The 24,532-nt window shown below is 40.4% G+C and overlaps 2 protein-coding genes across 4 annotated transcripts in view; one reads left to right on the forward strand and one right to left on the reverse strand.

The window, feature by feature from the left end:
- Window positions 1-7,586: 7,586 nt before the first annotated feature.
- On the reverse strand, window positions 7,587-9,549 carry LOC137058576 (G2/M phase-specific E3 ubiquitin-protein ligase-like). Its single transcript, XM_067431890.1, has 8 exons — window positions 9,481-9,549; window positions 9,280-9,363; window positions 8,972-9,177; window positions 8,802-8,898; window positions 8,558-8,720; window positions 8,111-8,438; window positions 7,892-8,018; window positions 7,587-7,656 (listed from the first exon to the last, which is right to left on the reverse strand). The coding sequence occupies exons 2-6, from the start codon at window positions 9,318-9,320 to the stop codon at window positions 8,298-8,300; spliced, it is 648 nt and encodes a 215-aa protein (XP_067287991.1). The 5' UTR covers window positions 9,321-9,363; window positions 9,481-9,549; the 3' UTR covers window positions 7,587-7,656; window positions 7,892-8,018; window positions 8,111-8,297.
- A 12,092-nt stretch (window positions 9,550-21,641) lies between these two features.
- Window positions 21,642-24,532, forward strand: part of sgta (small glutamine rich tetratricopeptide repeat co-chaperone alpha) — a 46,818-nt gene continuing 43,927 nt past the window's right edge. The window contains exons 1-6 of one of the 3 annotated variants that reach the window (XM_067431790.1): window positions 21,642-21,725; window positions 23,035-23,180; window positions 23,271-23,374; window positions 23,467-23,557; window positions 23,637-23,736; window positions 24,080-24,184. In XM_067431790.1, the coding sequence (XP_067287891.1) occupies window positions 23,081-23,180; window positions 23,271-23,374; window positions 23,467-23,557; window positions 23,637-23,736; window positions 24,080-24,184 (500 nt within the window). In that variant the 5' untranslated portion in view covers window positions 21,642-21,725; window positions 23,035-23,080. Of the gene's footprint in view, window positions 21,726-22,406; window positions 22,493-23,034; window positions 23,181-23,270; window positions 23,375-23,466; window positions 23,558-23,636; window positions 23,737-24,079; window positions 24,185-24,532 lie in introns of those variants that run through there. The other 2 variants (XM_067431789.1, XM_067431791.1) reach the window with 2 other exon arrangements.

The following is a 24,532-nucleotide window of genomic DNA, read 5'->3' on the forward strand; positions in this document are numbered from 1 at the left end:
CACAAAATTATCCGGATCACCGCACCGCCAGCAGGCCAGCCCAGGCCTACCCGCCGCCCCTGCGGCGGGGAGTGGGTTGGAGAATGAGCGCGGGGAGGGTGTGAAACCAGAGCCATTGTCACCACCCGCCCCCAGCGGCCCCGCCCCCCTGGGCGGAGCCCGCGAACTCCCGGACGGTCCTAGGCCTATCCCACCCCGGCCTCTGGGGGGAACGCGAGGAGGGCCTGGAGGGCGGGACCTGGGGAGAGGGACAGGGCGAGAGGGAGAGACAGAGGGGGGAGAGAGAGAGTGAGAGGTTAATGGGGGCTCGCCGACCCCCGGGCACGCCACCAGGTGGTCCTCCGCCAGGTTGATGGCCGTCTCCAGCGACGTGGGCCGGTGGCACTGGACCCACTCGGCGGTCTTCCTTGGAAGCCGAGTGATAAACTGCTCCAGCACCACCAGATCGACGATATGGTCCACGTCGCTTCCGCCGGCCAAGAGCCATCTGCAGCACAAGTCCCGGAGCTGTTGGGCCATTGCGAAGGGTCGGCCGGCCTCGCCCCATTCCATGGAGCGGAACCTCTGGCGGTGCTGCTCCGGGGTCCGGCCGACCCGCTGAAGGATGGCCCTCTTCAGGTCGTCGTACTTCAGGAGGTTCGCCACCGGCAGCTGTTGTGCGGCCGCCTGGGCTTCTCCTGATAGTAATGGAATAAGGCGCACCGGCCACTGTGCCTGGGGCCACCCGCAGGCCTCCACGGCCTTCTGGAACAAGTCTATGAAGGCCTCTGGGTCGTCTTCTGGCCCCATTTTGTGTAGGGGCACGTGCACCGGTGCGCTGGCCAGCCCGGCGGCCTCGGCGCGAACCTCCCGATCCATCCAGCTCCGGAACCTCTCGCGGTCCTCTTGCTGGCCTCGGACAATCGCCTCAAAGCGGCGTTCTTGATCTGCCCGCAGGTCCAGCATCGCCTGGTGTTGGTCTTGGTGGAGGGCCGCGAGGCAGGTGATGATGTCCGCAAACGGCGTGGCGGAGGGCGTCTGCATGGCGGCGGCGCGGTCCTACTTCCTTCCTGGGTTTCGGCACCAGTGTGATAAAGTTCGTTTTTTGAGGAAGGAAGAGGACACGGGGGTCGGCTTGACTGCTGACGCTTTTATTTATAAATTAAACTCAGTCTCTGTACACTCTCAGCGAGTGTGTATTTCTCTCAGTCACTTCCGGGTTCCGGTTAAACATCCGCTTCCGGGTCAATGTGCTCAGTTTCTCAGTGTCCGTGTGTGTCGCGTCAGCAGTCCCTCTCTCTCTCCCTGGTCTCCGGTTCCACCGATGTTTTATACCCTCTCCGCGCTCATTACTGGAACAAGAGACAGGTGTTATTAATCTGCGTCCAACCCACTCACTTACCGCTCGTCCCGCGGCTCTCTCTCCCGCTGCAGACCTCGCTGAATCACGCCCCCCTTGCCACAGTCATTATGTTATAAAATATAGATAATCTAGAATAAATATTACAATGGCATTGAATTGTAAATACAGTCAGGTCCATAAATATTGGGACATCGACACAATTCTAACATTTTTGGCTCTATAACCCTCCACAATAGATTTGAAATGAAATGAACAAGATGTGCTTTAACTGTAGACTGTCAGCTTTAATTTGAACACTTACATCCAAATCAAGTGAATAGTGTAGGAATTACAACAGTTTACATACGTGACTCCCACTTGTTAAGGGACCAAAGGCAATGGTACAATTGGCTTCTCAGCTGTTCCATGGCCAGGTGTGTGTTATTCCCTCATTATCCCAATTACAATTATTATTCCGTCCCATTACTTTTGGTCCCTTAACAAGTGGGAGTCACGTATGTAAACTGTTGTAATTCCTACACTATTCACCTGATTTGGATGTAAGTGCCCTCAAATTAAAGCTGACAGTCTGCAGTTAAAGCACATCTTGTTAGTTTCATTTCAAATCCCAAAAATTTAGAATTGTGTCGATGTCCCAATATTTCTGGACCTGACTGTACATTGAATTGTTGTCTTATTGAACATTTCTAGGCATTACAAGAGCCTGACATTGACTGGGGGACTGCTGCTGACTTTGATCATCTTGAATCAGAAAGCGGTGTTGTCGTACCCAAATATGAGAGCCCTCTGACTGCAGAAATGATCAACGAACTACATAGTTTGGTTGATCCACTGGATCTGAACATTAATGATGAACAGCTCTACATAATCTGCTATGAACACATAAAACGACTACGGACATAGATACATTTCAGTGAATACATGGACGCTTTAAGTTTGCAACTTTTTATTTTATTTTCTAGTACATGTAATAAGCATGTAAACATTTGACGCTGAAGTACATGAACATTGTTTAAGAAGAAAACACTTATGCTTTGGTACTGCATATACTGTAAACATATACAGTAACAATAAAACATTTTGAATGCATACAATTTGTACTTATGTGTTGGAATACACCAACATCACTTCATAAACTTGCACAATAACTCATCATGTGAGCTTAGATTAGATTTATGAAATCCCTATATGTGCTACTCAGGTGTGCAATTAGGAACGTGAATGATCAAGAACATGCATTAAAGTGACAGTTCACTCATTAAATGATAATTCTGTGATTACTTACTAAACTTCATGTCGTTTTAAATCTGCACAAGTTACTTTATTTTGTTAAACACAAAGCTAGATCTTTTAGTTAACAACGGTAACCACACAGCTGGTGGCAGCCATTGACTTCTATAGCATTCGTTTTTCCTACTATGGCTGCTGCCAACTGTGTGGTTACCATCATTAACAAAAACGGTCTAAGGTTTACAATTACATGAAGGTGAGTACATAATCACATCATTTTCATTTGAAGGGTGAACTACCACTTTAACTACAGGATAACAGATACGGTGTGTACAATAATGCACATTGCAGTCATGGTCAAATTCCATGACAATTTGAACATTTTTACATTCTGCATTTTCCTAAATGCGTCCAAATTCATAGCCATGGGTAATGGCCTGTGAGATTAAATTTTTGAATTCCATGTATGTGCAACTCAGGTGTGCAATTGGGAATGTGATTGAGCGGGAACATGCATTAACTACAGGATAACAGATTGTGTGTGTACCATAGCGCACACTGCAGTCGTGGTCAAATTCAATGACAATTTTAAAGTTCTCACGGTCTGCATGACTTAAGGGAATCGTCTCAGGTTACGTATGTAACCATGGTTCCCTGAGAGGGAACGAGACGCTGCGTCGAAACGCTAGGGGACGCCTCTGCGTACCATGTCATGAAGCACTTGTGTAATCAGTCCAATAGCAGGACGATACGTCACGGGCGGGTGACATCATCGACCAGGAAGCTATAAAGCATACCCGGACCAAACAGTCACTAGCTTCTGGAAAAGTCGAACAAATCGATCACAGGCATGCCGGGAGTATGGCATCTCGACGCAGCGTCTCGTTCCCTCTCAGGGAACCATGGTTACATACGTAACCTGAGACGTTCCCTATCTCTAGGGGAACTTCGAGCTGCGTCGAAACGCTAGGGGACCTCAATACCCACGCCGCCAGAGTCCCAAATGTCTGTATGTGTGAATCAACCCAGAAACACCCGGGACCCCGGTGTAGAGGCTACATCTAGATTGTAAAACCTCCCAAATGTATGCGGAGAGGACCACCCAGCCGCATCACATACCTCTGACAATGAAACTCCCGAAATAAGAGCCATAGAGGCAGCCATACTCCTAGTGGAGTGGGCGCGGACCCTCATTGATGAAGGATGTCCGACCGACTCATATGCGAGCGAAATAGCCTCGACTATCCACTTGCTAAGCATCTGCTTTGAAGCCGGTTTTCCCTTGCTCGGGGACCCAAAAACACACAAACAACTGTTCTGAGTTTCGCCACAGGGAGCTCTGTGGACATATGCATCTAGGGCCCTGACCGGACATAGCAGATTTAGCTTCTCTTGGTCTTGACTAGTGAACGGAGGCGGACAGAAAGCCTGCAGCATTACTGGTCCCGGCACAGTAGTCGGGACCTTGGGAGCATATCCTTCCCTCGGGAAGAGAAATGCTTTTACCATTCCTGGTGCAAACTCCAGACAAGAGGGTGCCACTGCCTAAGTAGGCACCCTCGAGCGTGCCGCAGGTCTGAGCCTCAAAGTACCACGAAGGAAACGCATGACCCAAGGGTGTTTCCCCAATGATGCATTATCTAATGGAATATGATAAGCAGATATCGCCGACACATATACTTTCAGTGTCGACGGGGATAACCCTGCGGAGAATTTTTCTTGTAGGAACTCAAGAACTGAACCGACCGGGCAGTTAACAGGGTCCAAAGCCTGGTGCGTACACCAGGCGACAAAAACTCTCCATTTGAGCGCGTAAAGTCTCCTTGTGGATGGTTCTCTGGGGTGCAACATGGTCTCTATCACCTCAGTAGATAGACCCGTGTTTATGAACTGGGCCCCCTCAGGGGCCCAGCCCACCGTTTCCACAGTTCCGGGCGCGGGTGCAGTACTGACCCCCCGGCCTGCGAAAGAAGATCTCTTCTGACTGGGATTTTCCAGGGAGGACCTTCTAGGAGAGACATAATGTCGGCGAGCCATACTCGGCCCGGCCAGAGCGGGGCTACCAATAAAAGCTGAACCCCGTCCCGGCGGACTCTCTCTAGCACTCCTGGGAGCAACGCCAGAGGGGGAAGGCGTACAGACGCAGCCTCGGCCACGTCTGTACCATTGCGTCCAGCCCCAGCGGGGCTGGATGCGTGAGGGAGAAATATGCTGGACAGTGTGTCGTCTCTCGAGACGCAAACAGATCCACCTGGGCTCGCCCAACGCGGATCCACAGCTCGGGGTGGAGTCTCCATTCTCCCGGCATCACTCCCTGCCTCGACAGGGAGTCTGCCGCTACAGAACCCCCGGGATGTACATCGCCCTGAGCGAGAGCATCTTGCCTTGGGCCCATGTTAGCATGTGACGCGTCAGCTTCCACACCTGACGCGATCTCAACCCCCCCTGGTGATTTATATACGAGACCACCAAAGTGTTGTCTGACCGAACTAACACATGGCGGCCCCGCAGGTCTGAGAGGAAGTGTTTGATTTTATGTGATTTAAACACAGCCATCAGCTCCAGCTGGTTTATGTGCCAGGAGAGCTGACGGCCGCTCCACAGACCTTGGGCCGAGCGGCCACTCATGACCGCTCCCCAGCCAGTTAGGGAGGCATCCGTCGTTAGCGTTACGCGACGACAAGGAGCCCCCAGAACTGGACCTTGGGACAGGAACCAAGGATCTTTTCACTTCACTAAGGCACATAGGCAGCGCCGCGTGACCTTGATCAAGCGAAAAAGGGTTTCCCCTCGGGGAGAACCCCTTGGTCCTGAGCCACCACTGTAAAGGTCTCATGTACCGCAGGCCAAAAGGTACCCCGTTGGACGCTGCTGTCATCAGCCCTAACACTCTCTGAAAGTGTTTCACAGTGAGTGACTGACCTAGCTTTATCTGGTTCACGGTATCCAGGATCATTTTTATCCTGGGAGGGGAACCCTTTTTATAATGTGAGCAGGACCCATTCTGAGATATTCGGCAGAAGTTTCCACGCTGCCAGAAAATCTACTAAGGGAACCAGCCTCTCGAGGGTGGTCTCTGGATTTTCCTGGGTGGTCAGCCCGGTGTCCTGTAACGGATAACCGGCAGGTAGCAACCGAACTGACCGCCCCGGGGCCCTCACGAGAGGGCGCGAACATCCCCAAGCCGCTACGTTTCCGGGCGGACCCGGGAACGAGCGGGCGCCTCGGCGAGCCGCACTGTCCCGGAGGGGACTGCCATTGGAAGTCCTGCGCCTCTGACGTCAGGACTTCTTAGCCGAGGCCTTCCTAGCAGTAAGGACAGCCCTCAGATCCGCCCTACCACGGGAAGGTCCCGGCTGAGCGCGTCGCCCGGACCCCTGATCTCTCTGCGGGGGGGCCCCTAGCGGCCACGCTCTCTCTTTGTTTTGCTCGGTGTAGGTTTGAGAAAGGATATACTCGGCTGAGGCCCCGCCCGACAGCCCCAGAGGGACATTTTGATTTATTTATTATATCTATATATATATATATATATATATATATATATATATATATATATATATATATATATATATATATATATATATATATATATTTATATTTCACATCTCAATATCAATATCCCCCAGCAGGTCTGCTTGTTTTATATGCTTGCAGGGCAACCGCCGTATACAAACCGGCGGCCGCCTGATCTGCTGCCGAATATGCCCTACCCCCAAAGCCGACTTTTTTTTTTTTTTTTTTTTTACCGGCTTGTTGTGGGCAGCTGTGGGGCTGTGTGACGATGCGGACTCGGGGGAGAGATAGCTCGCAAGCGTCTCTTCCCCGCGAGACATCGTCGCCTCTGAATGATAGATGCAGACCCATAATCTACGCGATGCCTCGGCAAACACGCGATCTGAGCCACTAGACTCAACCCCGTAATCTACACGCTGCCTCGGCAAGCGCGAGACCCGCGATCGAGTCATAGAATCTATATTGTAGACCCGTGATCTACACGCTGCCTCGGCAAACGCGAGATCCGAGCCACTAGATTCAGCCCCTCGTAATCTCAAACATGCTGTCTGCTCGCCATTATATTGTTCTTTCTCTTTCTCTTTCTTATTTTATTTATTTATTTATTTATTTATTTTTTGGCGAACTTCTTGACACTCGGCCGGCCAGTCTAAACTTAACCTGGACACAGCGCGAGTTACACCAATAGCTCCTCTTTTTATGAGTGTGTGTGTGTCGTTTTCTTTTGGCAGATCATCATCAACGCTAACAACATCCAGTTCCTCGGAGCTGGAGTGCTGCTGCGTTTGTGCCTCAGCGCGAGCGGAAGAAAACCGCAGAGCGTGCTTCCAACTCACTAACTGAGGCATGAGATCCAGCGGGTAAGGGCAGAGATAGGGGATCACCCGTCTCTAACCCCGCCACTAGATCCAACTGCGATCCCCAGGACGCGAGCCTTCGCTGCGCCTCGGCAACAGCGGGACCCGAGCCCTGAGGACCGCGAGCCAAAGCACTCTCCTCGAAGAGTGCCCGACATGATCTTAATATGCGCATTGGGAGTCTCTCGCAATGCTCGCAGCCGACCCCCTCGAGAGCTGACTGGGCATGCTCGAGCCCCAAACACATCACACATTAGGACGTGTGTATCCCCACCCGTGATGTAACGTGGGCAGGGAGGAACACAACACCATACGGACTTGCCATATTTCTTTCTTTCTTTTTTGAACACACACACAATAAATGGACATACAATTCATACAGAGCGCTTGTGAAGACACAGAAGCTAGTGACTGTTTGGTCCGGGTATGCTTTATAGCTTCCTGGTCGATGACGTCACCCGCCCGTGACGTATCGTCCCACTATTGGACTGATTACACAAGTGCTTCATGACATGGTACGCAGAGGCATCCCCTAGCGTTTCGACGCAGCTCGAAGTTCCCTCGAGATAGGGAAATGAGATTGTCCTGTCAGCCATTGGCAAAACTTGCTAACATTAATGTGTGTGTTGGTATGTTTTTCTGCCTTTTCCTCTTCACCCTCTTCACCCATACTCTCCTCCTCAGGTCTGTTGTCTCTGTCGTCTTTGCTCTCTCCTGAGAAAGTGATTAAAAATCAGTAGAGAGTTTTTACCTTACAGTAAATTACAGTTAAAAATATTACAATGGAATAAGTTTTAGCACTACAATTTTTGACAAATTGGCTTTAGTTAAAAAAAAAACTAATCTTTTTAAATCCAGTTTCAAGAAAAAAAATCATAACCATAACAATGTAATGAGAACAGTTTTAACTGTAATGTGAAAACATTGATAATTTGCATAAATTGGTCACCTTCATCCTCCATGTCCTGTAAATAGTCCTGCAGAAAGTTGACTACTTTGGATTCCCTTGCACGCCTCATTGTACCCATCTCACTAAATGAAGGTGATAGTGCTTTCATCAAAAAATCAGCATCCACCTTAAATTTACAAAATGAAGAAAGTTAGACAATTATATTTAAAAACATTTAATGATTCAGCAAGTTATCTATTGGGTGGTATTAAAATTCACCTTGCAAAAAGATCCTGGAACAAACAGCTGCCTGCAAATGTCAGTTTCTTGTTGTACCAAGCTAAGGAGGTCATACAATTTCAATCCAGAGGCGATTTGTTGTAGCATGGGAAGTAACCTCACTGTAGAGTGTAGAACCACAGAGCTATAATAAAAAGATAATTGAAGAAAAAAATTAGTATCTGAATTAAAAGACCAATAACCTACAATAAAATGTCATATACCGCACAATCTCTTCTTTTTTTTCAAAAGACACTGCCACTGTATAACCACATGACAAAATTCTGTCTGTGAACTCCATGACAGTTGTGTTGTCAGCTGCCTTAATCTTTGAAACAAAACACACACAAAAAGTAATTTAATTTTTAATCCTTATAGGCAAAAAAAAAAAAAAAATTACCAAATAATTTAACTTTAAAAGCCATTTTCCATACTTAAATGAGCTACCTCTTTAATTAGTTCCATGACTTCAGGGTCAGTAATGTCTCTTTCAGTTATTGCTTCCTGATCCACTTCTCCAGTAGATATATACTTGTAACACCACTGCGAAAAGAAGTTTGGTGGTGGTCCTCCCTGTGCGATGCTGGCAGCAAATATCTCTCCAATAACCCTGCATAAAATGGTTTGTCATGTCAACAATAATCATAAAAAACTAACATTAGCAAATGAGTGTGAAATTTAAATAACCTACTTGAAGTTATGTTTGTCCAAGTCTGTAATTGAGTACTTGGGGGTTTTGCCACCATCCCCACCCTCAAAAAAACGCTCCTCTATTCCTGACATCATTTCTTTTCAGATAAGAAAAAAGAGAACATTAAAATCATAGATATCAACCATAAAATATATTACAGTAAAACTGACCAGTTAAAAACTCTGTCTTCAGTGCCCCATTGTCAATGCCAGCCTCTCCAATAAAAGTAACTCTAAGGGCATTTTTAGGGGAAGACTTTTTCTGCCGGTGCCACTGTTTAATGCCTCTTTCAACCATCTGTTCCCTGGTCACACAAATGCTGAAGGTGCTGCTTTCGTCCACCCTTTCAGTAAGGGTTTTAATGACATCAGCAATGCTAATAATATTGGGAGCAGAGAAAAAAAACATGAAATTTGAATGTTTCACATTATTAATGTAAAACATTAACTTCTGATGAACTATTTGGGGTTTGAGGTACCTTTTAATCTCTTGGTGTGTCCTTAATCGTTTTGGACACATCTCAGTTCTATCTGTGTCAAAGGCCTCTGTTTCCTCAAAAACTCTGTGAGAATAAATATACAGTAATACTCTGTAAGCAGAGGTGCAGTTACTATCATAACATGTTAAAACCTTTATTGGAAATCTAGCTTAAAAAATAATTAATGAAAAAATGAAATACCTTTCACCACAGTAGCTTGCGTGGAATTCTACAGTGTCACTGGGGTACAACTGCTCACAAATGGGACAGGCAGTCTAAAGTAGTATGTAGTAATAAAACACATTATTATTATGTTTATTATTATTATTCAAATGGAATGAATTAGTTATTCTTACCGTCTCAGAACCCTTGGCACATGAAGTAAGGTTTAAATTGTTGGTGTCCTTAAAATGTAAATAAAAAACATATTAAACTATGAACTGGATGAATAACAGTACCTGTGACATGACTTTTTTTTAGGACATACAGACTTTATATTTGCTGCATCAAACAAACAAATTTACCGTTACAGATGTTTCAATAGAGGAAGTGTTATCTGGGGAATTTTGCATAGTTATGTCCATGGCAGGACTGTCATCTGTAGAAAACATAGAAGTCGTCTGCAAAAGACCCCAAAAACCCCCCCCCAAAAAATTACTTTATTAGCCATGGGGCAACAAATATGTAATTAATTCATTGTTTTAATATGAAAGAAATGTTTCTCACCTCTGTCACTGTCTTACAAGATGCCACATGTGCGGCTAAAAACTGGACTGGCATGTTTTCGTAACAGTTACGACATGTTGTTTTTGGCATTTTTTCAAACTCCTTTGAAGAATAAGGAAGAGGCGACATATCAAGTGTTCCTTGCACTGGCACAATATATAGAGCTGACTTGCCACGAGCAACCGAATTGAGGTAAGCGCCTGTATAACCTTCTGCCTCAGGGGGTACAATACACAATTTTCTTTGTCCAGATCCACCTATAAGGAGGGACATAATATATTAATATAATAAAAGTCACTTTGCCATGAGATCATATAAGTTAGTATGTACAGAAAGTTTCAAGTCTTACCAACAGCCTTATACAACATCCATGCCCCATTCAAATCAGTCATTTTAGGGTATGTCTCCTCGAGTTTTCTGGAGAGCTGTACATAATTTATATAATGTAAGTTCTTTGACAAAAATAAAAAAAATGTAATTCTTTAATAACATATGGTAAGTTATATTAGTCTTGCGATCAATAATTATATGCAATGCCCCCGGCATCAAAATGAACAGAGCACAGCTGCAAAGGAATTTAGGTGGTCCACTTACATAAAAAACATATTGCAAGTCATAATTCTGACATGAACATCGAAGTGCAAGTTAAGTTTTCGACTACAACTTACCCATGAATGGTCAGAATCTTCTTTGACAGTAATAGTTCTCCGACCCATCCCTGCTTGTAAAAGTGTCAGCTCATCTGTAGCTTTTGGTGTCTTCTCCATGTGTTTGTTTACCAGGTAGAACTGTACTTCAAAACACTTCACAGTATGAAGTTTTCTTTTCATGTCAGTAAAGCTAGAGTGTGTTCCTCTTTTCCTGGTCACTTTTTCCCCAAATGTTTTCCCAAACAGTCCTGGGAAGGATCTGCAAAAAAAAAAAAAAAAAAAAAAAAAAAAAAAAAAAAAAACGGTAAATGTATTTTACAAAACAATGTTAAACACTACATTCAACAATTTATTGTACCACAATGTACCATAAAAACAATATGACAAACCTTTTCATGCTCTGCTCCAAGGTATTTTGCTGTGGAACTTCTTGTCTAGTGTGGTTTGTAGAATCTGCAGAACCTTTTTCAAACACACCAAAGCAACACATTTCTAAACATGTAAGCCATTATCACTTTAGGAAAGAAAAGTTACAAATCAGATATATTTGACTCATAAAATAACTTTTTTAATTTTTACCTCTCAGTTAATAATAATATAATACAGTATATAGATTATTTAGGCAACTCAATTTTTTATATTTTTAAATCAGTTATAAAATTAGCAAAATATGTACTAAGTCTACCTATGAGACTTTTAACATTATTCATTTAATATCTTAATTTTAGATTATAAAATGCATGTCATCAAGCCATTACTACAGTATATTGAGGAAAACATGTTAACCTGTTGTTTACCTTAAGCCAATATCTCTGAAAAGCACATGTAGTTTTAAACTTACACATTTACACTTAAATGTAGGTTTACACTTGACTTACCCTACTACTTTTATATATGGTGATAACATTGCTGCTTTAATATCATGCATTGTATGATCAATGTGCAAAATTATGTAATTGTCAATCTTTTAGAAAAGCAGATCAGTGTAAGAATAGGTAAGGATGAGAACAATCCTCACTGTCTCTTGTTGCAGGCCGGGAAAGGGCGCTTTGCGGCAGTGAGACAACCTTTCTAATGGCCGACCCGCTGGATAATGGCCCTCTTGAGGTCTTCATAGTCCAGGAGGTTCGCCACCGGCAGTTGTTGGGCGGCCACCTGGGCTTCTCCCGTGAGCAGTGGAATCAGGCGCACTGGCCACTGTGCCCGGGGCCACCCGCAGGCCTCCGCGGCTTTTTGGAAGAGGTCGATAAAGGCCTCCGGATCATCCTGTGGCCCCATTTTATGCAGGGGCACATGGACCGGTGCACTGGTCAGCCCGGCGGCTTCGGTGCGGACCTCCCTCTCGCGGTCCTCTTGCTGGCCTTGGACAATGGCCGCGAAGCGGCGCTCCTGGTCTGCCCGAAGGTCCAGCATGGCCTGATGTTGCTCCTGGTGGAGGGCCGCGAGGGAGGTGATAATATCCGCAAACGGCGAGGCAGAGGGCGTTTGCATGGCGGCGGCGCTGTCCTACTTCCTTCCCGGGTTTCGGCACCAGTGTAATAAGTTCGATAAGGATAGGGAAGATAAGATAAGGGAAGATCCATAAGATAAGGAAGGAAGAGGACACGGGGGTCGGCTGGACTGTTGATGCTTTTCTCTTTATTTCTCTTAGCAAAGTCAATACCACACTCAGGCGTGTGTTTTCAGTCAAACTCATAAGTAACAATAACTTCCGGTTCATGGCACTTCCGGCTTCCGGGTCAAACTCAGTCTCTCCGTGTTTCGCACCAACAGTCCGACTCTCTCTCTCCCTCGTCTGCGGTTCCACCGGTGTTTTGTACCCTCTCCGCGCCCATTACTGGAACAAGAGACAGGTGTTATTAATCTGCTTCCAACCCACTCACTTACCGCTCGTCCCACGGCTCTCTCTCCCGCTGCAGACCTCGCTGAACCACGCCCCCCTTGCCACAGTGGCACTGTTACGAAACTGATGTGGTGTAGTCAGATTGAGGTGACAATGACACATGCAAAGTTTGGTGTCAATATGTCAAAACATTGCTGAGATGCAGCCTCCAGACGAAATCCATAACTATTTGTCGGCATGGTCTGAGGACAATACGGTTCAATTTTTGTGAATATCGGACAAACGGTCTAAGATGAGTTTGAAAAAGTAGGTTTTTAACAAATAAGATGGAGGACAGATATGTTTGCAAAATATGGCAAAATTGGTATCCATGTTCTCGGCATGAGCCATTGAATGTATTATGACCAGTTTCATTATAATAGGGTAATTTAATCAAAAGTTATAAGCATTTTTGTACATTTTATTACAACTTTTGACCACAAGGTGGCGCTGCCCCGAAACTTTTTGAGTACCTTCAGGACATAGAGCGGAAGACACATACCGAGTTTTGTAACAATACACTAATGCATTCGTAAATTATAGCATTAGCATTTTAAACCATAATACTGCATTGAAATCAATGGGAATTTCATGTTTTGATTTATTATAGTGCCACTAAGAGGCACAATCCCAACAATTTTTTTATGTGTCCTCATATTGAGCCCATACATATGTGTGTCAAGTTTGGTGAAAATATCTCATTTTGTTTTGGATTTATAGACATTTATATGAAAAACACATGAAAAATGACTGACACCTGACTTTGATTGGATTTTACTACCTCTTACTATCAATATTTTGAGATTTGGGCATTAGCATATAGCTACCGACCTATGTTTCCGAACTTCTGACGCTAGTTTCGACTAACAAACCCATATGCCGAAACCTGGCAAGTCTGGTATCGTTGGACTTGCCGTATGGCAAGGATTCAGGAGACCAAAAAAGTCACTCCCATCAAAATATGTCAACCACACCCAAAGTTATAGGTGTTTGAAGTAACAAATTTATCCACTAGGTGGCGCCGAAGAAGAAGAAGAAGAAGAAGAGGAACACCAATGGTTTCAATACCTTTGGTGCTTGGCCCCAAAATATTTAATTACTCGTATCATAAAATAAGATTTTGGTCATCCCAACCTGTTGAGAAGTGAAAGGGTTGTGAATGATAACATGATTGATAATGATGATCTCTGTAAAGATCTTCACACTGGCATGCAGTTATTATAGCAATAACAGAAGGGAAAGGTCAAAAACCCGGGCAGGAACATGCTGGCCAAGTGAATTTTTAGTTAAAAAATAAATAAAACAATGAATAATAAGTTCTGTTGTCATGTTATTCATATTACTTGTTTTTATTTTTTATTTTTACCGTGGTATCGATTTAGTATCTGTATTGAGGTATTTTAGTCTGATATTGTATCAAAGTCAAAAATTTGATATCATGACAACACTAGCCTGAGCATATAATGAAGAGAAAGATTAGGATGTCAACATTCTCAGGGGAGAGTGAAGACCTCTCATGCCTGTTTAACACAGTCATTATTTTTATTTAAAATCCAAAAGCTGGTACTGAACATGGCTTGTCATCATTGCAATTCTCGTTGAAGGTCTACACTATTTTATAGATATCATGTTCAAACACACTACATTTAAACAGATTTTATTCAATATATTACTTTATATTTATATAGCCTAATACCTTAGAAAATGGCTAGACTATGTTCAAATAACAAACATTTTAAATTAGAACTTACAATAGACAAAAACAGCCAAATCATTTTTTCTTTCATTTAAAAAAAATATATATTTTAAAAGAAATTCTGCAGGTCATAAAGAACTTTTTTCCACCTCCAGAAAAGTGCTCTTCATTATTTCACTTGTTTACCTAAAGCTAAAAGCCATTTTCCTTGCTTTACCCAAGGCATAAAGCCATGTGTTGACTTTGAAACGGAGTAGTATACTTTACATTATATGCATATGTGGGGAAATAATAGATTTTCGCATCAATACATGTTTGTTTTAATACAGACAGCGCGCTGTACCTTTAATTTAGCGCGTTCAATTTCAATAAGCAATAATTCAGCAGAACAGACTCGGTGCAGAAAAGATTGCGGCACTTCGCACTGACGGACTGACACTGCGTGCAGTGTGAAAACTGTAATCTGTTAACATGGTACGGAAAAAACACAGAACAAACGAACGACTTGTTGTGGCATCCGATTATAATAAACCTCAACCATGACTGTTGACATACAAGTCCTCACGTCTTCTGCACAGCCTAGATCATAATGTGTGTCCGAGCTGCCGTTTTTGCTATCCTGAAGTGTCGTTTGATGTTTCGGCCTTGTCAGTTCCGCATTGACAATGAACATGTTTGGACAGACGCAAATGTTGGGGGCGTGCATATAAATGATCCCCAACGCTTGCGTCATGGTTGGGTTTATGTTGAGAAGCACTTTTTTTTCTGTGGTGTTTTTGATTCACGAGATTTAGAAGTTGGAGGCAATGGTGATTGAGAATCACAGTATGTGTACTGTCTATGTACTGAACTCTTATTATTTCACTATTGCAAGGTTAATTCAATTTTTCATTCTAGGGCACCTTTAATGCCCTTTTAACTGGTGGTGATAATCATAATTTAATAATACAGTTTGTTTATTTATTAAATAATTGTTTAATACCATGATGCTGTGAAACTCAGATGTTTTCTAAGGTGGTTATCATATTGTGAAAATCTCATTCTATTATAACTCTACACCTGAGAGTCCACCACCCATGCTGTTAAAAAAAAAAAACTCAATAACTTTTACTCTGAGTAAATTTTAAATTTACTTTTAACTTGCACTTAAGTAAAATTTAACTGAATAGTACTTTTACTTGAGTATAATATGTTGTTACTCTTTCCACCTCTGGTACTTTCATATTATATTATAATTGTATACACTATTGTAATGAGTTTTAAAGTTTAAGTTTTAAATTCTGGGTTTAGTTGCCGTGTTTCAAGGAAAGAACACATCCACAACAGGAGTCACACATTCTGAATATGTAACAGTTGAATTTCTTTGTGAATATTTATTTTTATTTGTGCAAAAATAAATTGTATTAAAGCTGCAAGCAGCATTTAACGGGGTTCAAGCATTTAAGGCCTTTAAACAGTTTAGATCTTTTGCATTTACAGCCTTTAAGCAGTAAAATAATTAAAACAGAGCTCAGATGAAATTGTGATAAATTGACAAAATATGATTTTAAAAGTTATAATAGTGATGTTAAGTGACTAGGATGTTGTTAACGTGATGCTAAGATGATTAGCATGTTAGCATGATGTTAACACAACTAACATAATGCTAGCAACATGATTAGCATGTTGTTAGCACAATGCTAAAACAATTAACATTGTGTTAACATTATTAACATGACATTAACACGATTAACATGTTTGTTAGCATTAAGCTAACTTGACGTTAGCACGTCAATTAACAATGTTATCATAATGCTAACACAATAAGCATGATGTTAACATAATGTTAACATGATTAGCATGTTTGGTGGCATTAAGCTAATACGATTAACATAATGCTAACATGATGTTACCACAATTACCATTATTTTAACATGATTAGCATGTTTTAGTGGGACAAATCAAGATGGCGGAGTGAGTAGTTCAGTCTCTAGCAGGCTCAGAAGAAAAACAACGTTTATTAAGTCCAAACATTACTTAAAGGAAAATCAACCAAACCATATTGTGACAGAAGTGACTTTTATTAGTTTTAGACCAACTTTTGAACTTTTTGAAGAATTAATCGCACAAACAGTACTAACTAGGCCAACCGGAAAGATGGAAAAACATGATGAAGCTAACATCGTCGACCATGCCTACAGCACCACTGTGGTGAGTGATATGAGTGAAACAAGCGAAAACGAAATCCAAGAAATGGAGCAATCTTGTGCAAATCTTGAGGGCGATCAAACTCCTGTAAATAGTCCACAACCCAAAAAGCTGAGAAAGAGAGGTGCGAAGACAAGGGAGGAGAATGCGAATAGCTTTATGTTAGCTATTGAGTCTGTGATGAAAAGATTTGACGGGTTGGATGGGAAGCTTGAGAACATTGAAGCGAGGATGAACAATGTTCAAGAAGCTCTGAAAAAGTTTGATGCCCTAGAAGCCAAACTGCAGAACATCGATGAACGCACCGACGCCATTAAACGAGCCACGGATGTGGAAGTTACAAAGGCAAGTTGAGTTACTGGCGGCAGAAAACAAATCCCTGAAGGAAAAGGTGTTGGAAGCAGCGAGATACAAGAGGAGATGGAACCTCAGGCTCTTGGGGTTACCTGAGAAGGAAGATGAGAAAACCAGAGATGAAGTCATAGGTATCCTTACGAGAGTGGTCCCCATCTCTGTTGACGATCTCCGCCAAAATGTTGACACCGTTCACCGTTTAGGGACAAAAGGTGCAATGAACAACAATATGCCCAGACCCATCATTATGCAGTTTGTTTCGCGAACGGTAAAGGAGGAAGTTTGGAAGATGTCGAGGGAGGCCAGAGTGTGTAAAGAGAAGAAGATCATCTTTAAACAGGATTTTTCCAAAGAGGATTGATCATCATTGATGGGAAAAAGGTTTATCCTTGATGCATACGACATGTTCCATAACTTTGATTAAAAAAGTAATCACGTGTTTTTCGAGTTTTTCTGCTTCTGTTATAATGGGCTGTTGAATAGACTGGGGAAAAAGTCTCATTGACATGGCTAAATAGCCCAAGACTGAAACATTTGGGTTTTGGTTGAGCCCTAATATATTTTTGGACAGAGTTGCTCATTCCTGCTTTTTTGTTAATTCAAGAGCGTTTTCATTAAGCACTATTTTCATTGTTCTTTAAGTGTTCAATGTCGGTTTTGTTTACTTCCTTAAATGTTAGAGGTTTGAAAAATCTTACAAAGCGCAAGGCACTTTTTTTATTTTGTAAAGAACTTAAGGCAAATTTAATTTTTTTACAGGAAACACATTCAGGTACAGCAGACGAAAAATTTTGGAAACAGCAGTGGGGGGATAATGTTTTATATTCTCATGGTACTAATTATTCGGCAGGTGTTATGATATTTTGTAACAGGTTTGCCGGAAAAGTAATTTGTCACTTAGGAGATAAAGATGGCCACTGGCTGATTGCAGTTATTGAAATATGCAACCAAAGAATGATTGTGCTTTCAATTTATGGATATAATAACAAAGTGAACAACAAAAGTATGTTAGAAAAACTTGGTAAACTAGTGACAGAGTGGAAAGCTGTTCATATGACAGATAAAGTTGTTATGGGAGGGGATTTTAACATTGCTCCAAATTCTTGGTTGGATAGGCTACCTCCTAGAGGCCAACAACCTGAAAACAATGAAGTACTACAACATTTCTGTATTGAAACTAATACTTTTGATTATTGGAGATTGAATAACCCTACAAATTTGGAATATACATGGATTAGCGCTTCAAACAGGAACCAACGGTCAAGGCTAGATTACTGGCTAATCTCACATTCAATAAGTAATAATGTTCAGAATTGTGAGATTATTACATCTCCGCTCACCGACCACTGTTTAATAAGCTTATCCTTGTTAATAACCAAACAACCATGCTCTTCGGGTAATATTTGGAAACTAAATAATAGACTTTTATCAAATGATTTTTTTTGCAAACAAATAAACTCCATTTGTTTAAATGTAAAAGGAATGGATATGTCAAATAAAGGGAAGTGGGAATGGTTTAAATTTAAACGAGGAGGTTGGCAATTGAAATAGGGAAAAGCATGTCAAAAACAAATAAACTAAAACAGGAAGAAATACTGATAAGGATTAACATACTCTGTGGTAAAACTAATGCTTCGGAGGAAGAACTAACTGAGTTGAACTCCCTCCAAAAACAGTTAGATGAAATTTATTTAGAAAAAGCAAATGGAGCCTTTGTACGATCCAGGGCTGGATGGATCGAAGAAGGTGAGAAGAATACAACATATTTCTATGGCTTAGAAAAATCTAGGCAGTCAAAAAAAAGAATTTCCAAATAATAAAAAAAATGACATAGTTATTGAAGACCCTAGCCAAATAAATGAGGAAGTTCAACTCTTTTACTCTGATCTGTATTGCTAAAATTTCCACAAAGAGGACTGTGAATCCTTTTTTACTCTGATTAAGAGCAACATTAAAATGATTGGTGAAAGTGAAAAAAAAAAGTTTGGAAAACGAAATAAATTTACAAGAAATAGAAAATGCCCTGAAAAAATTGAAAAATGGGAAGTCACCTGGAATTGACGGATTAACCTCTGAGTTTTTTAAATTATTCTGGGAAGACATCAAAGAATTGTTATTGAATGTATTTATTGAATGTATAGAAGAGGGATGTCTTACTCCAACAATGAAAACTTGTATAATAACCCTACTCCCTAAAACAAAAAAAGATATAACAAGTTTAGACAATTGGAGACCCATTACGTTGCTCTGCAATGATTATAAGATATTAGCGTTAATTTATGCAGAGAGATTGAAAACAGTAATTGATAAAATAGTAGATGAATCTCAGTCTGCGTTTATTAAAGGTAGAAGCATACATAATAATGTGAGATTAATTTTGGACATGCTGGACTATCGGTCTATTCTGGAATCGGAAAGCCTGATTTTATTTATAGACTATTTCAAAGCGTTCGATTCTATAGAACATGAATTTCTATTTTCTACATTAGACAATTTGGGATTCGACAACAAATTTTGTTCAGTGATCAAAATGTTCTATACTGATATTTATAGCTATGTCTCCTTAAACCCAGGATTAACATCCAGAATAAATATAACCTGTGGAATAAGGCAAGGATGTCCAATTAGTCCAAAGTTGTTCATTTTATGTACACAGCTATTAGCATATCTGATATTAAATCATCCACATTTTCTGTGTATACATTTTTTTGATTACGAATTTCGCCTCAGTCAGTTTGCAGACGACACCGTTTTCTTCCTTAGAGATAAATCGATGGTTAGCAATGCATTGCAAATAATTTCAATTTTTTCCAAAGCCTCAGGGCTTCGTTTAAATATGAAAAAGTGTGAACTACTTGCATTATATGACTGTAAAGAGACAGAAATAATGTCAATCCCTGTTAAAAAAGAAGTTAAATATCTTGGAGTTAAGATAGTTGAAGATGAAAAACAAAGAGAGGAAATTAATATGAAAGAAAAAATTGATCAAATACAAGTATCCTTAAACCACTGGCTTAGTAGAGATCTTTCCATTTTTGGGCGCAACTTACTATCCAAGGCAGAGGGTATAGCTAAACTGATATATCCCTGTCAATCCCTTTACATTGCTCCAAAAAACGTCAGGAAAATTAACTCTATTATATATAAATTTATTTGGAGAAATAAGACCTACTATGTTAAGAAATCTCAGTTGGTTAAGGAGTATAATAGGGAGGGGGGGGGGGGTATCAAAACAGTAGATTTTGAGGCAATGCTAGGAACATTTAAATAAAGTGGTTAAAAGAGTTTCTATTGAAGCCGGATTCAATATGGTATCACATTCCAAAAAGTATCTTTAAGAGGTTCGGTGGATTAAACTTTCTTTTGAAATGTGACTTTGAAATTTCTAAATTACCCTTTAAATTATCTGAGTTTCATAAACAAGTTTTGCATCACTGGAAGATGGTATTTACCCATAACTTTACCCCTCACTGTGCCACCTTGTGGAATAATAGAGTAATTGTATAAAACAAAAAGTCTTTGTTCAACCAGCTTTGGTTTGACCAAGGCATTATCTTTGTTTATGACATTTTAGATATAAAGGGTGAAATCCTACAGTTAAAAGATTTAAAAATCAAATTTGATAATATTCAATGTTCTCTTAAAGAATATAAGAGAATATGTAAATCTATTCCAGTGAATTTGTTACAGTTGATAAAAAACATAATTATTTTTTCAAATGTCCAAATCAAACTTCCAAACTTAATGATAGGAGAATTAAACATTACGGACAAAAAATGTGACAGCAAATGTTTAAATAAAGCTTTCAAAGGACATATATATCACGACTATGATAGGAAGATAAAACTTAAAATATTAGATAACCCAACAATTGCTGAAAAACATTGGAAATTTATAAAATGGCCAATTGCACCCAAAGTAAAAGAAATGCAATTTAAAATTCTTAACAATTACTATCCATCTGCGGAGACACTGAGGGGTAGATTTGGTTTTGAAGTTGACCCTTGCGATTTTTGTCATGAAAACCCAGAACGAACAGAGCATTTATTCTTCCTTTGCTCAGTTAGTAGAAAGTTGGGAAGATGTACACAACTGGTTAAATAATAAAATTAGCGAACTTGAGCAATTTACAATAGAAGATATTCTTATTTATAATTCTAAACTAACGAGGGATCTTTCACTTCTGATCAACCTTATCATCATTATGGGTAAATACCACATTCACAAAAGTAAATGGAAAAAACAATTGCTAAATGTGAACTGTTTTAAAAATGAATTTCGTATGTTATTATCCTCCATGAACCTTGTCAAAAATTCCAAACAAACTATAGAAGCTATTGTTATGCTGCTGAAATGTTTTTGATCCTGTAACTCATTATTTATTTTGATAACAATGCCTTTTTTTCTTTTTCTTTCCCGTCCTCACTGTCAACTTGCACTTTGTTGTTGCCTTGTCTGTTTTATTTTAATTTTTTTGTTTTGTTGTGTTTCTTATGCTGTTGTCTCCACGAGAGTTTGTAATAAACATGAAAAAAAAGAAAAAAAAGAAAAAAAAGCATGTTTTAGCATTATGTAATATGATTAATATGATCCTAGCATGATGCTAACACAATTAACATGTTGCTAGCTGGTTGTTAGGGTGTTCTTGATGTTTGCTAGGGTATTCTGGGTGGTTGCTATGGTGTTGCTAGGCAGTTGATAGTTGTCACAGGTAGTTACTATAGTGTTTGCTCCATAGAGGAGTAATTATCCCCGAACAGAAACTGTTCGGACCAATGAAATCATCAGGGTGGGCTTTAGACGATGACGGACAGATGATAAACAGTAACGTAATCATGTACGTCATCAAAGGTGCTTGGATTATATTTGTTCGAATCCTAAACGGAGAGCTTGTTTGTAGGCTATATGCATTCTCCTTCACTATTTCTCTCAAAGATGATGATCATGTTGGGTAAGTAGTCTACTCTGTGTATCAATAAATTCTTTTATTTTTTACAACACCGGCAAAGATCGTTTATACCAGCATGCGTGCAACAGGGTTGCCAAGTTTTTATATCAAAACCCGTCAACTACTATCCCTAAACTTCTCGGGGGGATTCTCAGGGAAAAAATTGTGTTTGGCTGGTAAAATGTGTGTTATTTTGACAAGGTTGCCTGCAAAAATTCGCACTCATGGGTCTATATCAGTCACTCCCAAACTGTGGTCCGCGGACCACTAGTGGTCCATGAGGGTACTGCAGGTGGTCCGTGGAAAGGCAAAATAAAATAAAATAATATTTTTTACCTTCATTTTACCAAGCTCGGAACATCGGATTCCATTGAGTCCGTAGCCCCGACGGTGGCGTCACGTGCATTCCCTCTATTGGTAAAAAACAAGAACGCTATTATAATAAGTAATATATACTAAAACATTTTCCTTTAACCTTAATATTAACACAGTTTGTAAGTCTGTTTTTTATTTTTTATTAATTTATTTGTATTCTATATTATGTTATTGATGTATTAATGTTGTTCACAAACTGTGATGGCTGAATGTTTGTATGTTTGTAATTTGATTTATATAATAAATAATAATAATAATAATAATAATAATAATAATAAAAACTCAACATGTGACGTCACGCGCGTTACCGGAAGCCTTGCGAGCTCGCTCACAGACTCACACATTAATCGTCACACTTTTGGGTCTGGCTAGAGATCCTTGAGAAGAGACAACTGGTGAGTGTGAATTAAAGACGCATTTAAGATTATGCATAAACAAATAACATATTGAATGACACTATAGTAACAGTCACAGGCTGCTAGCTTGCTTTAAAACCTCAAATAAATCCTCTTTTGTTTTGGTGTTAATCACATGAGCGAACTGTAGCTAATGCTAACAGAATTAGCACACACGTTGTAAAACCAAAAGAAACTATTAGCATAAGCTAGTGTGTGCTAGAATATTCCGCGTTATATCAACTTTGTTTTGATTCAGCATATGATTGAGCATATTCAAGGTTTAGCACGCTCACAGCAATGGTTGCATATCTAAAGCGAGAACATTTGTAAGTGTCTTACATTGCCTACTTTAAATTAAGTGTACATAGTTGATAATTGAGGACGTTTAGTCAAAGGATTAAACCTAGAAAATGTCATTTTAAACAGTTAACTTGTTAGCTCACAATCTACTAAAGCTCTCATTCTTGTCAAACTGATTTGCAAACAATTATACATTTTGTTTATAATGTTGTATTATAACACTTATATTCGTCTCTTAGGTTTGCTCCACAAATTTATTAGGTGAGGTTCAAGCCTCAAGGCAGAATGGCTGACACAAAGCGTCTTGCGTTCTCCATTATCCAGTTTCTCCATGATCAGCTGTCCTCTGGGGGTCTGTCATCAGATGCTCAAGAAAGCTTAGAAGGTAAAACCTTAATGCTAAAATCAGTGATGGACAGTGGACACTGTTATGTTGGTTTGTAATAACCAGGTCCTAATTTGCCCATTTATCTAGTTGCCATCCAGTGCCTGGAGACAGCATTTGGCATCTCTGTAGAGGACCAAAGCTTAGCAGTCAGTCAGTCTCTGCCAGAGGTATTTGCCTCAGCAACTAAACAGGTAAAAGCTGTTTTTGCATGTCATCTAAACAATGTTGTTTTAAAATGTTTATTTATAGTGCTGAATACACTCTCATTAATTGTCATATATAGCAGACTGGTGCAACACAAGATAAGACAAGTTCATCCAGTGATTCACCTTCAGAGGAGCAGTTAGCAGAGGCAGAGCATCTTAAAACAGATGGTAAAAACATCACACCTTGACCATTTCAGGCTGCTTCATATGGTTCTCTCACTCAAAGTGTGCATGTATGTTCCTTCAGGCAACAATCAGATGAAGGTAGAGAACTTTAGCGCAGCTGTTGAGTTCTATTCTAAAGCCATCCAGCTTAATCCTCAAAATGCTGTCTACTATTGCAACAGGTACTTGCACAACTTAATTAAATACCCCCCCCCCCCATTATTTTATTGATGTGTAACGGTACACATCATGATTAGTTCGATACACAATAGTTCTAAAACATGCTAAATGGTTTAGCAAGAAACTTATTTGTTCTAACAAATTATGTTAGAAACATATGAATACTTACATTGAAAAAGTTTAAATATATTTTTTTATTAAATTAATTTTAATTTATTAATAATCATTTATAAATGTTGAAGTTCAAATGTGTGACCTTCTGGAGTTACCATATATAATGCTTAATTAATATTTGATAGTATGTATAACTTTTTTATAGATTAAAAAAAAAAAAATTACTTTTAGAGCTGCAGCTTACAGCAAACTGGGGAACTATGCTGGAGCTGTTCAAGACTGTGAACGTGCCATTGGAATCGATCCAAACTACAGTAAAGCATATGGACGGATGGGGTAATTGTTTTTTCCTTTTAAAATGTACAGCAAATTTTTACACATTTTCAGATAAATAATTTAAGGAAAATTGATGCATTTATTTTTGTGTTAGTGTGACATCTATGGAGATAATTTATTTTCAACTCATCAAATTGAATTCATTAGGGTTTTTCCTACATTGACATTTTTTTGTCGGCCGCCAAAGCACATTTTTGTCCCGCCAAAGCCTTATTTGATGTGTTATTGTGATTTATAAATTGATGTAGATTTCTAATGCGCGTGACTCGTTCTGCTCGTTCTGACACTCAGTTAACGTGCGCCCTCGTTAACTGAGTGACAGAAAATGAGCAGAGAGCCCCACACTCT

The sequence above is a fragment of the Pseudorasbora parva genome, chromosome 22 (genome assembly GCF_024679245.1).
Source record: "Pseudorasbora parva isolate DD20220531a chromosome 22, ASM2467924v1, whole genome shotgun sequence".
In the NCBI taxonomy this organism is placed as follows: domain Eukaryota; kingdom Metazoa; phylum Chordata; class Actinopteri; order Cypriniformes; family Gobionidae; genus Pseudorasbora; species Pseudorasbora parva.

Coding starts and splice junctions, on each gene's coding strand:
- LOC137058576 (XM_067431890.1), bottom strand. CDS start 9,320: ATGTGTCCAAAACGATTAAGGACACACCAAGAGATTAAAAG. Junction 8,899..8,971: donor GAAGACAGAGTTTTTAACTG/GTCAGTTTTACT, acceptor TTATCTGAAAAG/AAATGATGTCAGGAATAGAG. Junction 8,439..8,557: donor TCATGGAACTAATTAAAGAG/GTAGCTCATTTA, acceptor TTTGTTTCAAAG/ATTAAGGCAGCTGACAACAC.